Genomic DNA, 17,584 nt, shown 5'->3' with positions numbered 1-17,584 from the left:
ACTGTCAAACCAGCACTGGGCTCTACTACAGAGAATAAATAAAGAGTCACCACTTCCCACTGTGGATGTCATGCCCATTATTGAAATGCACTCTCATTTAAATTATTTTAGTTCTCACTTCCTACAAAAGCCTAGTATTACAATTTCTCTCTGACACAGAAAGATGCTTTTAGCACTTTTTTTAATCTTCATGCATTCACTGACAAATCAAGTCACTGCAAACAGATTTTCTGTTTCTGAAATAATACAGTGTGAATGAAACAGCTTTATAGTTTTTAACTGACTGTACTAGAATGTACTTTCCTTCTTAAGACCTAACCTGCTACGGCATTATCATTGTGGCTTTTTGCCATCTTTCACATCTTCATTATTTCTCTCTATGTAATATCTGGTTCTAATTATCCACAAATTTTATAATTTATTTCATTACTAAAAATATGAAACAGCATCAGTCCAGTACCATTCTCTGTAATCTTTAGTAGAAATACTTCCTTTCAGTGATTACTATTATCTGGCAGCTAATCAGTTCTACATCCATTTAACATCTACTTTTGTGGGTAATAAAAATGTTGTATTTTAATTTACAGCATTCTATTGCAGCTACTTTTGTTAAAGATGATTTAAAACATCTATTTTACAATAAAGTCACAAGAGATAAATCTCATATTTCCAACTGTGCAAAAGGATACCATTGTACAGGGTATTTTTGCCTAGAATTGATACATGCCAATCGACCTATAGTCATGTGTCTTACCTCACTTTTCTTAAAAAGAAAACTTAGATGACACAATTTTCTGAACTTCTGTATTACTGTAAAATTAATTCAAAGTAAATATAAAGGGCCAGATACGTCTGACAGCCAGCTTCTTTAGAATTTGCAGATTTAAATTGCTTAGCCATCTGCAGTTCTAAGTTTTTTTGTTCTAGTAAGCAGAGTTTAACTTATTCCTCCATCAAATAATTACTTCACTGGTAATTAGTGATCCTGGGCTTTTTCCTAAGTAAATACATTCCACTTTTCCTAAAATCTATGCAATTTCTAAGTGAGACTTTTACTCATATTAAAGCAATGGAACAGCAACAACTTCCAAATAAAAGCACCAGGGCCCATTACCAGGTGTGATATTCACCATCCTCAACCTGTATTGGGTCAGCTATTCACCACTATCGTGCTCAGTCAAGATCTGGCCAAGTACCATTTTCACAAAAGCTTCTAAGTCTTGACTGTGAGACCTGTATGCTGAAGGATGACAAAGGACTTGGTCCTGTGGTCAAGATCCCCCACAATTTTTATTATGCTAGAGAAGAGGAAAAAGGGGGTACATGAAAGAAAAGCACTGTGATTTGGTACAGATGTGTAGAAAGAGCACAAGTGTCTCTGGGTTCCCCAGGCAACTACCAGCTCAGAGCACTGTTACCAAGCTCTTCTCCTAGCAACAGCTCTGAGAGCTCACAAGGCACGAAGCAGGAGCTCACAAATTCTGTTTATTTTGCTCACCTTATGTCAATGTTTCTTCAATATATTCTTTTATCTGTGAACTAAAAAACCTAATTTAACATCAAAAATTAGTTCAGTGACAAGCTAGGTTATACTTATTTGGTATAAGTCTCACTAGCAGCTGCATTGTTCTGATATACTAAATACAAAGTATACTCTTCAAACCTGCAAGAAAAGGCTATACCACTACTGAAAAATAATAAATGAGCTGGGGATTTGCTAGAAGTCCTGAAAAAGCAGACTCCCCAGAAATGTAACTAGTAAAGCCTTAATATAATTCTTGCACATGCAGAGAGTGCATATGAGAGAAACAGACAGAAGAAGCAAACACAAATGGATGAAAAATACTGGAGTGGTCCAATGAGCAGACAGGAACAGGAGGTGTTGATAGAGCTTACATCTCACCTGAGTCAAACCAAAGCACATCTTCAAACTACCTGTTTTTACTATCACAAAATACTGAGCTGGATATTATTTTCCCACTGTACATGCTGGTAAGGAACTCCACACTTAATAAATTAACACCAAGAACATTGAGTTTGTCCTCTCTTCAGAAACACTTCCATACAAGCAAAGAAAGAGTTTAAAAACAGCCTGGCTTATCAAGCCTGCCCCAGTAGATGACAGTCAAAATTAAGTAAGAAACAACAGAATACACATTAAAACCCCCCAATATTCCAAAGGACAGAAACCCCTCATTTCAGCAGTAGAACACACAACCTCTGATATTTCAGTTATTCCTACAGTTCCCATTATAAAAAACCAGGACAAATACTTACAGCTGTAAACTGTAAGGTAACAATGCATCAAACAGCCATAAGGCAAGAATAACACAGGGAAAAAACCTAAAACTAAGCTTACTTTAAATTTCTTCCTACTGCTCCTTTACGCCAGCAGCTGTTGCTCAGTGGCACCTGCCTCCCAGCAAACACAGCTGCTGTGTTATGGCATGAGAACTATAAAGTGAAACAGAGAAGTGGGAACAATCAATCTGGTTTAACTTTTCCAACTAAACAAAATGTTGGCTACCAAAGAGAAAGCACAGACGGGAAGAATGAAGTGGACACTTTAAAGATTGACACTACTAAAGGTTAAAATTTGCCCAGCTCTGCAAACATCCCCATACCCAGCTTTATGGATACACCTAAACTGGTTCAAGTCACTGTGCACATAGGAGAAGCAAAGAATGCATATGTTTACAGAAGAGCAGTATAGTGTTTCATCTGAAAGAAAAAAAAAAGTGAATCTCTACGCCCTATTGTCACTTTGACTTTTAATCAGTAAAAAGCAGCATATTTTCACTTGTATAAGCTAGAAGTTATGTGTGTATTGGACCACAAAGAGAAATGTCCAATGGCCATTTTACATGGGATAAAGAGAATATTTTTTTCATAAAAAAAATTACTACCAGCTTAAGCTCTTCTCTAACTCACCAAATAAAATTTTCAGCCTGTTCTCCCAGAAAATGAAGTGGCAGTTTTATTTTGTGAAGGGAATAAATGAGCCAGGTGTTGACTTTTTACTAATCCAAGTGCACATAAATACAGTTCATCATAATGCTAATAAGACAGAATAATCTACCCCGACAATTTAGTGTATATCACTATAAAAATAAAAAGATAAAGGGATTAAAATTTTGTTGTGAGACTTTATGCTGACAAAGCAGAATTTCTTTTAGTTAAAGACTTGCAACATAGACCTGGTGTGATACTGCTCTCTTGTGGTTAAACCCATGCACTTCATCTGCAAAATGTAAAAACTATTTGTATCAATTATTTTAAAAGATATTCAAGTGTATTTTAATCTAAGACATTTTTAGCTGATCAGAAGTTTGAAGCAATCAGTGCCAACTCCACCCCTGCAGACTTTACTGCCATGTCTCTGTTACCTAAAGAGAGAATTTAGACTGCTGCTTTTGCTTCTGTGTCCCATTGAAATCAAATGCCTAAAATTAGCCTTAAACAAAGGTCAGAATACATCCATCCCAAAAACAATGAAAGTCTGAACACTCTTCCTAAGATACATAAATAATGTGATTTAAGGCCTACTTTAGCTTTCCAGGCTGGATGAAAATGTAAGCAGAAATTAAAATGTAAGGAGGTCTAGAAACACAGCTGGAACAAAAGCACCGTGCTGTTGTTCTTCCAGTGTGCAAAAAAAAATTATTCAAATTTCCACTGCAGAAGGAGAGGTCCTGATGACAGGATTATTGGGGAAAATAATGAATATCCAAAGAAGGGCCTTTTGATTATTATAATCAAAATTTGTAAATAATCCAGCCAAATAATACTGACATGTGCCAAAATTCTCTGAAGCAGGAGGACAGCTGTCATCTTTAGCCTCTACTCACAATACAGTTTTAGATATTGTGAAAACTAGCACCACAATTCAAGACTATTATAGGAATATGTCAGCAGTGGTATTTTGACAATAATTGTCAGGTAATTGTATTATTAGTCTCCTTGTAATGGGAAGCTTGCTGATAGAGAATGCAAATCTTTTAGGATCTCCTAAATGTTTTTAAAGGACTGCATTTAAAGGTCTACTTTTCCTTCTAGCCCTTTTACTCAAAATATGTGAAACATTTACTCATTTCAATTTTTTACCTGGAAAATTGGATACCATATACATACTTTTTAAGTCTTTCAAGTAGAAAAACAAAAGCGACTTTCATTCCAGCAACCACCTCAGCACCTCCTGAAGGAAGACATCCTGCCCAAAACTTCACTGGGAGTGGTAGGAGAGTAAGCTTTTCCGACTTCTTCAGTGATAAGTAGGCACAACCTTTCACAAGATTGTGCCAGCAGACCAATAGAGCACTCGTGTTCCTGAGCCTCCTCCTCCTCCTTTCCCAGATCAATAGCAGAACTCTTGAGTTGCATTGTGACTGAGCAATTCAGTCAGGGACTTTATGTAAACAAGGGCATTTGTAGGAAAAACATGGAATGGATTCTAGGTGGGCACAGGAAGCAGGAATGGTTCCCAGTTGTTGATACAGAAGTTTTAGTCAAAGAAAATAAGATGACAAAGCCACATTTCCACCAGCTCTGAAAAGGGACAAAAATCTCTGCAACGAGTGATAGAACTTTTCATTACTAACTTTTACTAAACTTTCCAACTTCTTGGTATTAAAAACTGTCAGATGTTACCAGATACAACCCACAGACTTCTTTACATCTGAAACTACATAAAATAAAGAACCTGTTCTTGTAACATATGGGGGGGGGGGGGGGGCGGAAATCACATGGTCCACTACTTATTCTTTTCCCTAAGGAAGTGCATCAGCTATAAACTATATCACTGCACAATTCACATCAAAATGACAAAAAAATCAGACAGTATCCAACAACCACAAGCTCACTAAAATTTGCTGATACTTCTGACACTAGATTATTGTGTTAAGAGGTACTGAGAAATTTCTCAGAAGTCCCTTCTAAAATGAAAAGACACTTCCAAAGTCAAAATTCTCACCGCAAACTGCTCCTGTTGGCCTAACTTGTAGTTAAATGATGAACTCTGGGGAGAACAGAAAAACTGCAAAAGGAGTCCAAACTAATTGTTCTTCAGGAAGAGAAGAAAGTGTTGGTTACATAAAGCAACTGATGTAACTACCGTATGGCTCTGCACACAATTCAGTCTCTCAAAGAAGGAACTCCATCCTGCTTGTCAGTCACAACAGCAGGGCCACAACCTCTGACACTGCCTGGATCTAGGAACGCTGATACAGACCAGATTGCTTGCAATCTCTGCACTGCAGATACTGAGCAAGAGGGAGCCAATTCACAGCTCTTATGCTCACTGGGACTCACCTGCCTGCGTGTCCTCTTCAGCAGACACCGCACAGACTTCCTTCACCTGTCACTGCCTGCTGCTCTTGTACAGCAGAGAGCAGACAAAAGACAATGAGGAGCTTTGACAGAAGAGGGTAAAATTATCCAGCATAGGGCTGAGCTGGATATTCTGTACAGATTTCATAGCAATTATCAAGTTTAGGTAGAGAAAGGAGCAAATGCTTATTTTGGAAGAAGCATTGGAAGAAAGTGAAGCATTGGACAAAAGTGAAGGCCAAACTGTTATGGACCAATCAAGGAATGGGAGAATATGATAAAGTCCAATAATTACTAAATCCAGAAGAATTAAATGCCTAGAGGATTTAATTTTAGAAACATAATATATTAAATCAATTAAGCTCCAGTTTTACTCAAAAGATAATTCTTTTAAACCGAAATGCAAGTATGGTATTGCACACTTATTTCTTACAACTGTGCAAATAAGACTCAGCAGTAAAAGGGGATGCAGATGTCAGTCTTCTCCATATAAGTGAGCATGGAAATAGAAGACACACAGGATATAAGGGACACATTCAACAGTCTGACAGGACTTGGGGTTTATACATCAGGATTGTTAGACAAAAGATCAGGTGACAGCAGCTCATAATAAATTTGCAAATAAGTGGCTTTACTAAGTCATTCCTACTCTGGCAGGAAAAAATACAAATTGTTCTTTAATTTAAGATTTAAGAACTCAATTTAAGAACTCGTCTAATATGATCAGTTCTTGAGATACAAAAGAGTCTGTAGCACAAAAGTCCACTATTACACACATCTACAATAAAGAGAATTTTATTTTATAAGCTCTCATGAACAAAACTGAGTTCACATGTACATGCCAAGATAGAAAATAATATTTAATTACATATGGAATTTAGACTGTATGCAAGCAGATCTCTCTGCAAGGTCTTTTTTACCTCAGACTGCAACTCCCTCATATTACAGGCATTTAATAGACGACTTGCTGTTTCCTCACAGCACAAAGTTCCACAAGTATGAAAGTTCATCTCCTGATCCAAAATAAATTAGAAAACTGTTTGCACAAGGAATAAGGAGTTGCATCAGTAAACTCCAAAGAAAACCAAGGCAACTATCCCACTCTCATGAAAAAGCATTACCATTATATACAGTAGTCATAACACACAAAAAGTTTACACTTTGTTATTTACACTGGAGTGCAAACAGAGCACTCAGCTCCCACAGCAATAAATCTTTGTTTTCCCCCCCACACATAGTGCTTGCTTGGATTCCCCAGGTTCCAAAGACACTGCTCCATAGCAATAGAAGCCTTCTCTCAGTTTTGTGCTTCTTGTAAAAGCACCACATCCACAAGTTGGGCTGCTGAGAAACCAAAGAGGAGGAAGAGGTAATTTTACAAATCCTGCAACACTCAAACTTCAACAGCATAGGAAAGACATGATCTGGAACAACACGTTACAGCACCTTACAGCAGTTTCAAAGTAGACAAACCACTTATACACACTGAACATTCCTTGGAAGCCTCCACTATATCTGAGCTCTTGCTTTCCATGCTGGTACCTGCTTAACTCCATCAGTTCTTGTAAGGCTGGGTTTTGCATCTGGCTTCAGACTGCAGCGCCCAACCTAAAGAGTAGAGACGAAGTTAAAATTATACCCAAGAAACTGAATTAGAAGATGTTTACAAGAAAAACATTTTGGAAGAGTGGTTGCACTTCTCTCAGCATAGAAAGAATAAAATAGTAAGTCTGTGCAATTGGTTTAATACATTTATTCTTCAAAACACTCAACAGCTAACAGAAACTTGGTTACAAAGTCATAAGATTATTCTGCTTTAACCAGAAAAATTCCATCTTTTTGTATCTACTCCTAAACATGCTGGCCTTAAGCAGTCTCTCTTCCAGGACTTCATAATCCAGCTGTCACATCCTGGAACAAAAGCTATTCCATATACAAGCTGTTCCAGGAGCTAGTTTTGATCTTTGTATCTAGAATCAGGTATGTCAGCTATGCAGTGCAATAGTCTGCAGCATCAAAAATACCAGCATGGTTATTTTTAGGACATTTTAATTTCTCCTTTGGAGAAAAAAGTCCAAGAAATTTATTAAGACTGCACCAGGTACTGTTGACACACTGCAATCTGTAAAATATATGCTACATTTAGCCTGGAAAATCCTTGTGGCAGCTGAAATTAAAAAAAAAAAAATCAAATCAAATCATTACAGCTAGAAAGAGGAACACACACATTAGTTTTCCTCAAGTTTTCAGCCACACAGCTAGCCACATGTAAGAGCAGCTTCCAAAGAATATCTACGAATATTTGGATTTCCACTGTATGTTCTCCATTACTATTTGATACCCTATTTCCATTAGGGTATCAAATGCCACAGCTCGAATATTTTCTCTCACAATAAAAAGACAGAATTGCTAAGCAGAGAGACGTGATTTAAATTAGTGCCACCTATTTCTATCCATCTCATCTGAGCAGTTCTGAGGTTTGTGGAAATGCCTAAAAACCAACAAAACAGCACTGCTGGACTGTACAAGCCCAGGTAGCTGGCACAGGCTGCTATGCAGAAATCAGTGCTCAGAACTACCTGAGTCCAATGGCTCTGTCTACCACTTCTTTGTTCCTAGGAAAACCTGTATTCTTTGTGGGTTTTACAACAAAATCAAATTTCATTTTGGATAAACATGCAAACTGTATGGAAACTACACTCAAAGGAAAATATTACAGACTATGTATTTATTTCCATTTCTGAGCAGTTAGGGTGTATAAGTGAGACCTTTCTGGACCTTCCTAATATCCTTATTTGAAAAACTAGTCAATAACTGTTTAAGCACACAGTTTCTATGCATGGATACCTGCCAGGTACCATCAAGCTACAGTCCATAGTTCACTCAACTATGACATGAATTTTTAAAATCAGTCTTCTAAGTTGTTTTTTTGTCTGCACATCTAGAAGTGCATTTACCAGTCTAAATCCACCAAATTATTTTGAGATTTTCTGCTTTGATTGTACTTTAAAGAAAGTAACTACCTAGGCTGATGGCTAAAAAAATTGTGGAAAAGTTCTAGGCTTGTGAAAACTCTGCAAGTATCCATGAAAACAGCAGTCAGTTCAAGAATACAAACACAAATTCTTATACAAAAACATACCACTGGCACCTCAGGACTAGAAAATGGAGAGCTATCAAAAGAATTATTTTCTTTGTCCAAGGAATCATCTTCATCATCATTTTTATGTGCAAATTTCTGCTTTAGAGCGTGAGTTAGTACAGCAACCGGATCCCAATCTGAACTTTGCATCTTTTTGGGTCTAGAAAGAGGAGTACCTCCAGGAGACCTATGAAGGACAACAAAAAAGTTATTGTCTCCTGACCCTAATCCTGTGCTGACTAATCCAAAATCTAGAGGCACAACTTCTGTAAACACCCTATTCTATAAATCCCTGATTACACAAGTAATGCTGCTGTAACGTTAAAGCAATTAATCAAATACAACTGATACAATTACACCCAACAACTTGTCAGACACATTCTTAGCCTGAAAACACAACTTGTTGCTGTTCCATGAAGAAAGCTGGCAAAAAATCAACACAAAGTGTTAAAGTATTGCAAATAACAGCCAAAAAAAAGAGGCAAAATTGCAGGTTTTAAACAAAGTCATTTATAAGTTACATTTAAGTATTTTAATGGGAATGTCCCACTAAGGTATTTCATAATCACTGTGAACATAATTTAATTAAATTTTATTCATTTTAAGTTCATTTAAATTCAGAAATCAAAACGGCACCTACACCCCAAAACTTATCATAAATGTGGAAGCTAGTGACTAGTCCAAGACAATAAATCATAAGTCTTTCTAACCATTGAGAAACCTTGGGAGGGTGGCGGGTGGAAAAACCTAGAAGTGTTCAGAGTTCTGCTTGTGAAGTGCAACTTCCAGGCTGATGATTTGTACCTAAAAATGCACACTGACAACACCAAGTTCTAAGTCTGGCAGTAACAGTAATTGCTGCTTAACACAAAACCTGAGAGGACTGTGTTCATGGGCCCTACAAAAACAAGCCCTCACAGCACTTGCACAACGTGTAAGACAGTGTTTGGGTGGTAGAAAATGGGATCTTCAGGCTCTCCATTTCTGAGAACAGAGGACTTCCCTTTGCAGTGCACACATTAAACTACTGTCAGAAAAATTGTAACAATTTTGATTATTACTCCTCCCAAAATATAAATTGTTCATTACTCAGTTAAGCTCTACTTCAGAACATGTATAGATGCCTAAATCCAGAAAGTATTTTGAATGTACGAGCTAGCACTTCCTGCTAATTATGCCCATGCTCAAGATGTTAAAACTGTCAACCTGAACATCTCATTTTCTTCATACATGGAACTATAGACAAAAAAAAAAAAAACATATACACAGGAAACACACAGGTTTACCTAAGTGCATTTTATATTTGTGTTATTTACTATGAGAATGTCATCAAAAGCACAAAGAGATGCTTTGGATTTGCATGCAAATTATTTGCCCAAGTTTTTTCCTAGCCATTTTCAGGGATAAAGCTCACAGTTAAGAAAATGCTGACATGAGAACATAGTAAGTTTTGCCAAGTGACATTCTTCCCACATTGAGAGCTTCAAATATTCATTGTAGGCTCAGTTTTTCTTACTTTATCAGTCCAAGTTCAGAAAAGAATCCTGAAGGTGTAATCTCTATTATACCTAGCATAGCAGACACCAGAAGAGGTATTGAAGTCTTTAGTAAAACTAAAGACTTCAATTTTTTTTACAAGTCCACTGCACTTACCATCAAAACAGCTGTCCACTAAAAATATTTATAATCCTACCCAATACTCTACTATTCAACTGCACCACTGAAATACAAATTTATGAAAAATTTTCAATAAATGATACATGTTTTTGTAAACACTTCAAAGCTTGAACCAGGATATTTTGAGTATGCTAGCAGTAGTTTTCTAAAGTTTCCCTGAGCATTTGGCCTTTCAGAGTGAATCCAGAAGGGTTATTTTTTCAGATCAGTTTCCTGTGCCTGTGCATGCAATCCTGTGAGCGACCTCTCACCTCCCCACACCAACCTGAGATTTGCATACTGAAGCAGCACAGCAGTTTAAAATGCTGCATCAGTCAGCATGTTTTAAATGCATCTAAAAGCCATGTCACAAGTATCTTACATTTCACAATGTGAACTCAGAAGCTGCCAACTTGAGTTTGTCAGCAGTAGCTGCCCTTTAAATGACTGGTGCTCTCTGGTGCTACTGAAGTGCCGATGATGCTTACATCCAACCCAACCTACCTCTCAACAGCTCGCAACTGAACTTTGTTTAGGTCTTTCAAAACATCCATCATACTGGGAAAGTTCTTTGTCCTCTGGTGATCAGAGCTGTTAGCTGCAGCTGAATCACTGTTTCTTGCAGCTCGGCGTTGTTTGATAAGTTCCAGTGCAGAATTGCTAGCATCAACAGCACATGGTGCACCAGAAGGAAGAGGAGGAGGTGAGGGAATTACAAAGTGATGGTGAGAGACGGACAATGGCGTAGAAGTCATGGCTGGCAGTGGGTAAAAGTCACCTGGAGTGCTGAGTGTTTTAAAGACTTCTGCATACAGTTAGAGAAGAAAAACAACAACATATATTAGCATCTAAGATTAATCAGTTTTATGTCAAGATAAGACTGCCCTCTGAAAGCAGTCTTTCTTTTATAAACCTCACACATTACAACAAAAAAGAACTAAACTTAAAGAATATTACTTCAAACCCACAAATTCGGAATACATGAAGTAATGAATCTGAAGTGCTGCTCTGATGTTCACTTCTTGTGTCTTCAATCTAGGCACTAGATAAATCAGCAAAATCTGCTGCTACATATGGTGATCAATGGTTTAGAAGTTACAATAACCTACATGAAGCAAAAGATAATCACAAAACATGCAAAACAGGTGACAATACTGAGCGCAATGGAGAAGAGACAGAGAAGATCCAACACAACAGCTGAATCACAGAAGTGCCTCACAACGCCACACAAAAGTACCAAGTACCTCACACCAGTCCAAGTATTTCAGCAACCACAGTGGGGTTGGTCTGCAAGTAAGACAATTGAGACTCAAAATTTACCAGGAAAAAAAAGAGGTCACAAGACAGAGGTGCATATTAGAGACCAACTACCCAGGATACATCTGTCTGTAGCATTTGTTTTTTTTAAAGCCCCAACCAGACTGACTTAGAATTCTTCCTCTACACATTAGTTTAATAATTTGTTAGAAACAGTGCAAAATCCCAAAGGGACAAAGTCTGTAACTTTTTAAAACAGTTATTAGTGGCCTCTAGATAGCGATGTTACTAAGCTCCTTCACCAACAAGGAAATTAGTATGAAGAGTACTTAGGATCAATTGCATTTGAACTTGGCAAATAGACAAGACAAAGTGCACCAAATAGCAAAAAGAAAAACAAAATATTATATTCAGTAAATTTAGTTGGTGTATCTTCAGTTAGAGAAGTTAAAGATATTCTCTACAAATATCAGACATAGCAAGCTCTAAAGCAAAAGAAAAGGAACATTGGTTCAGATTGGAAGGGCTTACGTGAGGGAACGCTTCCCAAGGTCTGCACTGAAACAATTGCAGCAATCTGAGCACGAAGAAAGGTCAGTTCATCTTCAAGGGCAGAAATTTTCTGGAGTGCTGCTTGATCAACACTGACTTTTTGGGCACTGTTTTTTGGAATACGCTGTATTGAATCCAGACTTGGATATGGATCAGGAGGAGCCATACTTTTCTCTTTTCTCTTCAATTCAGCCCTACAAAGCAAAAACAAGACAGTTTCAAAAGGCTCAGCCAACAATGGAAACCTCAAAACTACTTGGGCTGTTCAAGCAAGTTATTGTCACTCAGCAAGACGTGAAAGGAAATTACACTTTTAACTACTCATAACTTCTGAAATGTTTCAAGTCTCCCTTTGCTCAAGTACAATGAAGATCCTTGCAAAGTCATCATAAGAATTAGTCAGATAATTCACTCAGATAATTAAACATCATAAAGTCATACAGTAAGATTGTCATTATTCAATTATTATTAGACTGACACCGTAAAGTGTCTCTCCCTTCCTGCCACATGAAAGGCAGGAGAGGCAAAGAATAATGAAGTCTTAATTAGGCTTCAGAAATTTTAGTCATTTATCAAACTCTAAGACGAACACTGCCAGCAGCAAAGTAGTTACAATCTATCAGAAAATGTACTTGAAAATAATAAGGTTCAATACAGACTCACAGAAAAAGAATCTCACCTTCTGTAAGCTACTATAACCAAAGACAGCATTAGAAAATTGTGCTGTCTCAGGTTTTAATTTAAAAAACTGTTTCAAGTCTGTGCCTGCAAAAATAAACTTAAAATATAAGAATAATATCAAACTACCAGAATTTCATTATGAAATGTGTAAAGAAATTAAATTTACCTGATTCATTTAAGATGCACTAAGCTTTGATGGGAAAAAAGCCCAGACTTTTTCCCTTATTTTAAACATCCTTTTACTTCAAATCAGACCTGAAGCACTGTTTTCTGATTTGCCAAAACCCCCTTGCTACAAACACTGCTTGAGAAGGAAAAGATATCAGTTAGAATAGTTGCTCTTGAAAAACATCCCACAGAGCCAGAGGAGGAGGAGGAACAAAGAATGGAAACAACAAAAGAATGAACTGTCATAGTTCTGTGAATCTGGCCTGCACGAGCAGGACAAAACTGGCCAGGATTTTTTGTTGTTTCAACAATGTTCTTGTTCTTCTGCTATTTTACAGCTGTCACAAACAAACCTTAAAAATTTAACAATTATGCCTCAGGAAACATAAGATGAAACACACTGTATCCAACTTCTCCAAGGAAAAGTGTCATTTGAATTCATCAATTTCTTGTATTTTCATTACTGGCAAGTACCACAAAGGTCAGAGACAAAACAAATGCCAATATGAAGCAGAATTACATTGTCCTATACAGATACAGTACAAGACAACACAAATGTGCACATTTTAATCTTGCTTCTGGCTCTAACTCATCCTCTGATTTTGAACACATCTTTAGAGGAACAGCAAGACAACTTTCTATTTCTTCTCCAGCAGGGAAAAAAAAAAAAGAGACAAAACTTGTATATTATTTGTGTCTGCAAATTCTAGGACAATTTGTCATTTCAAACCACCTGAAATATTTCGTCATTTGTAAAAATATTTTCCTTCAGCCCTCTATAAAAGCTAGAGACATTTATATAAACTATATTGAAAATAATTTTAAAATGATTATGTTTGTTTTTTCATCAAAGGTCTTACACGTGGCACTGTAAAAATCAAAACGAGACATTTAAATATTATTTCTTGTTTCCCCATTTATAAAGTTTATCAAACAGGCTGCGAACTAGAAAGACAAAGATAGGAATAATCTTACAGTAAACTGCAACAACCAGCTGCCTCCCACACAAAATAACTTGCAAGTGAATATCATTTAAAGTACCAGTAATGCACCTGACATGCTACTATGAAGAGAAAAGAGGAGACTCAATTTCAGAAAACTTTCAGAAAAGAATCCTTTACATAGTCATAATCTTCAGGTAAGGAGGAAGTGCCCTCACTTCCCCCCAAACCCAAAAGCCCAAAATGTTTCCAAGAAAAGGCTAGGAATAACGGAAAACAAACTTAAAGACATAATCGTGCACCACAGAAAATGCAAAAGTTATTTCTATTATTCCTTTTTACACTTTTACTTACCTAAGTCTAGTACATGCTTGTCCTTCATCATTTGCCACCCACAGGACGTCAGCAAGAGATGGAGTCACTGGAGCTGCACCTTGTTCGTCATAACCCATTGGACTTGGGTCTTGAACAAACTAAAAACAAAGAATGCCAAAAAAAAGTATGAAGGGAAGCTGGATTCAGCACATACTGAAGGTTCTGGCTCAGCAAAAAGGAATTTCTAAACAGTGCTATAATGAAGTTGAAAACAGTGAGTATAAGGGATGCACCACACAATCACACAAGGTAAAAAGAAGAGGAAACCTATGATCAAATTAAGAAACAAGAAAATACAAACAGGTGAAGTATACACATGACAATAAATTTCTTACTTGAAAATAAGGTCTGGGGTAGGGCTCCAAGGAAAGAATTGTCCCAATTCTACGGACAACACTTCGAGTAGATCCATATTCCTTTTTTTGGCAAACAGATGTGACCTAAAAAGCAGAAAACCTTTGAACCTGAGAAGCAAAATCAAAGCGCCCAGTTCTTAATCTCACTTTAATCAAAGTTATTTCATTATTCCATGAAACAGTTTGGTTAACCTAACTTTTCAATGCTCTTCTCAAGCTGAAAGTCCAAAGAAGCCTATGCTACTATGACAGTGTCTGAAACACTGCCAAAATACAGAATATTTTTAAGAGGCACAAAGGCCAATATCTTGAGATACTGACAAAAATGCTCATTCCATTATCTACATGCAGCTGTGTAAGCCTTGGGAAAGAACAATTAGCAAAGCAGTGAAATAAATGTAACATACCTTGGCCTGATACTTCCTTATGACAGCATATAACTGCTGGAAATACCCTCCTGATGAGACTGCTGAAGGAAGGCATGTTCCGAGAGTGCGACTGATACTGCTGCCAAACACGTGAGTTTCAAAAAACGCGGCCTGTCAAAAAAACCAACAGCTTCCAACAACGGAACCAGAAAGTAACGAGGGCAGCTCAGCCAAACCAGCACTCCTGGAGACAGTCGCTGTTCTACCACAAACAACGCTAGGACTGTCCCACCAGCACAAGCTGCAGCAGTGCCCCACCGCTGACAGCCCCGGAGGAGCTGCCCATGGCCCCACGCTCGGCACCAGCGCCTCCTCAGCCTCCCCGCCGCGCCGCTCCGCTCTCTGAGCGCACGGCATTGGCTGCTACTGGGGAAGGGCTACGGAGCCTTTCATCTGAAACAGCAGAGCACAAGCAACCAACACCACTGACTTTCTGACGTTCAGCACAGGCGCCACCTGTGTCAGGGCAGTGCCCCCATGTGCAGGCAGCGTGCTCCGACAAACCCGGCTGCGGGCAAGGAGGGCGCTGAAGCCGCCCCACCGCCCGCGGAGCCGACCTTCCCTCTCTCCCTCCCTCCCTCCGCCCAGCCAAGCGGGCGCGGGCGGGACGCCCCGCCCGAGCGGCTCTCCGGGCGCAGGCAGCCGCCGCGGGGTCTCACCTGGTGCTGCGGCCAGCCGAGGTAGCGCAGCAGCCGCCGGAGGAGCTGCAGCAGCAGCAGCGCCATGGCGGGCGGGGGGCGCGCCCGCCGCAGCGCCCAGAGCGAAGCCGCCCGCGCCCGCAGCGCCACCGGCGGCCGGGGGCGGGGCACTGCGGCAGCCCCGCCAATAGGAAGCCGGCAGAGCCGCGGCAGAGCCAATGAGCGGCGGGGCGGGCCCGTCGCGGGGGGTGTCGGGAGAGCGGTTTGAACGCCGCGCTGCCCGGGCCTGCCCCTCTTTCCAGGGAGCGCTCCCGGGAATGCGGGCGGGCCACAGCGCACCGCGGCCAGCTCGCACTGACTGACCAAGGCACTGCAGTCACGGGAAAGGGAGCTTCTGCCTCTGCCTACACAGCACGCACCAACAGAACAAATGCACCAGAGCCTGCAAACTCACTGAATTAACAGTAAGGAGCTACACTGAGATAGTTTAGGTCTTCGATGCAGCAAACTCCTAACTACTTCATTGTCACTCCTAAAACAAATACACAAAGTATCCTCAATGCAACAACTGCCTAGTAACACCTGACTACACCGACTTCAGAACCTGACTTGGAAAATCCACACTTGCTCTTCCTTCATCTTTGTAAGATTTCTACTGTTTTCCTCAAGAGAATTTGAAAACTTCAAGAAAGTTAGTAGTGCTAAAAGTGCTTCTAGGAGAAGATAAATCCTTTTCCTCCAGCTACGCAGTGCTTGGAGATGATCTTCCCTCGTCTGCGCAGTCGGTGTTGCTGTCGTTGGTACCGGAGTTCCCACAGCGGCGTTGCTGGTTACTGTTATCCGTGTCATCTAGCACCAAACACAGTAGCACTACTGGTAACACACACAGCAGTAAGTAACACCGTACAGCTGCAGGGGACTAGGAAGTTTTAAGCTTGAGGAGAGAAAGGGTAAAGCGTTTTAATGGGTATTTAGAAAAACTGTACAATGCTTGCCTTAAAGGAAAAAGAAAGAAGTACTTCTCACCTACTCCTCCAACACCTCACTAAAGAAGGGGAAGTGTCAACAGAATGGGAGCACACAGCTCTACTGGAAAGCCAGGAAGACACAGGGTCTCTCAAGCAGCAGCAAAACTGGAGCAATTTAGTTTCATTGCAGCACCAGTAACCAGCTGCACTGAATGGAGGTGCACCCGGGAACTTGTACAGAAATGCTTCAACTCAGCAGGTATATCTCTGAACAGCAGAGAAGGACCTGCAGGATCTTCTGAACAAAAGCATCTTCTGACAAGCCAGCTTTAGAAAACAAGAAGTGACACAGGGCTCAAGGCTTAATGCTGCTGCTGTACCTCTGTAGCTGAGCCAAAGCTCAGGGACAGCTCTGCTTTTAAAGCACCAGCAACTGCAGGAAAGCTTTACTCTTACATAGCTGCCCACTGTTACAGTAATGCTGACTGTTCCTGGTAGGGAAGAGATTTAATTCCAAACCAAGAAATTAAATGGACACTGTACTAACAGTACAGCTACTGGATTCCATGTTGGTTGGTGGCCTTTTTTTGCCTAGTAAAATGTATGCCAGATTTTATCTGAACTGCAGGGATAACTTCAAGCTCTACAAATCCACTTCATCTCTGCATGGTGTCCTTAAAAAGTGCTTCATTGCTGGAGAGCAGGGAGTCAGAATGAGTAGCTGAATTCAAAAGATAGCTAAACATTTTATACCAGCATAATGTCTATGCAATTTTTCCCCCTGTACTGCCAGTGATGTTCTTTACCTTTCAACAAGAGAAATGTGAAATGCACTGAAATTCCATTCACAGGTCATGCAATTACCTTAGTAGCACCAAGTGAAAGCTCACAAATGTTTTTTCTTAGAACAGTGAAAATTCACTCTTCATGTTAAAAGGCAAGTGCTGAAGCACTAGACTTAGATTAAAAAAATGAACTCCACTCCCACCTTGATTCTTACAGATCTCTCAGAGACAGACTGCAACTTGCATCTTTGACTACACTATCTCTTAATTCGAATTAACTTATTTAAAGAAATGTTAGTGGCTGTAATTGTG

General features: G+C 39.4%; 1 protein-coding gene across 1 annotated transcript; it reads right to left on the bottom strand.

The window, feature by feature from the left end:
- Positions 1–6,104: 6,104 nt before the first annotated feature.
- MTFR2 (mitochondrial fission regulator 2) lies at positions 6,105–15,621 on the bottom strand. Its single transcript, XM_063151504.1, has 8 exons — positions 15,541–15,621; positions 14,861–14,992; positions 14,433–14,537; positions 14,077–14,195; positions 11,912–12,126; positions 10,628–10,928; positions 8,468–8,654; positions 6,105–6,933 (listed from the first exon to the last, which is right to left on the bottom strand). Exons 1-8 carry the CDS (start codon positions 15,604–15,606, stop codon positions 6,835–6,837), a joined length of 1,224 nt encoding a protein of 407 aa, XP_063007574.1. The 5' UTR covers positions 15,607–15,621; the 3' UTR covers positions 6,105–6,834.
- Between the last annotated feature and the right edge of the window lie 1,963 nt (positions 15,622–17,584).

The sequence above is a fragment of the Melospiza melodia genome, chromosome 3, assembly GCF_035770615.1.
Source record: "Melospiza melodia melodia isolate bMelMel2 chromosome 3, bMelMel2.pri, whole genome shotgun sequence".
NCBI lineage: Eukaryota > Metazoa > Chordata > Aves > Passeriformes > Passerellidae > Melospiza > Melospiza melodia.
The sequence above is the reverse complement of the archived record's forward strand: the minus strand, read 5'-3'. Positions and strand labels throughout refer to the sequence as shown.

What these genes read in the sequence shown, in the direction of transcription:
- MTFR2 (XM_063151504.1), bottom strand. Translation starts at nt 15,606, where the DNA reads ATGGCGCTGCTGCTGCTGCAGCTCCTCCGGCGGCTGCTGCGCTACCTC. An exon ending in TCGGCTGGCCGCAGCACCAG is followed by an intron (nt 14,993 to 15,540) that starts GTGAGACCCCGC and finishes TTTTTTTGACAG; the next exon opens with GCCGCGTTTTTTGAAACTCA. An exon ending in CAGTTGCGAGCTGTTGAGAG is followed by an intron (nt 8,655 to 10,627) that starts GTAGGTTGGGTT and finishes TGTCCTTCATAG; the next exon opens with GTCTCCTGGAGGTACTCCTC.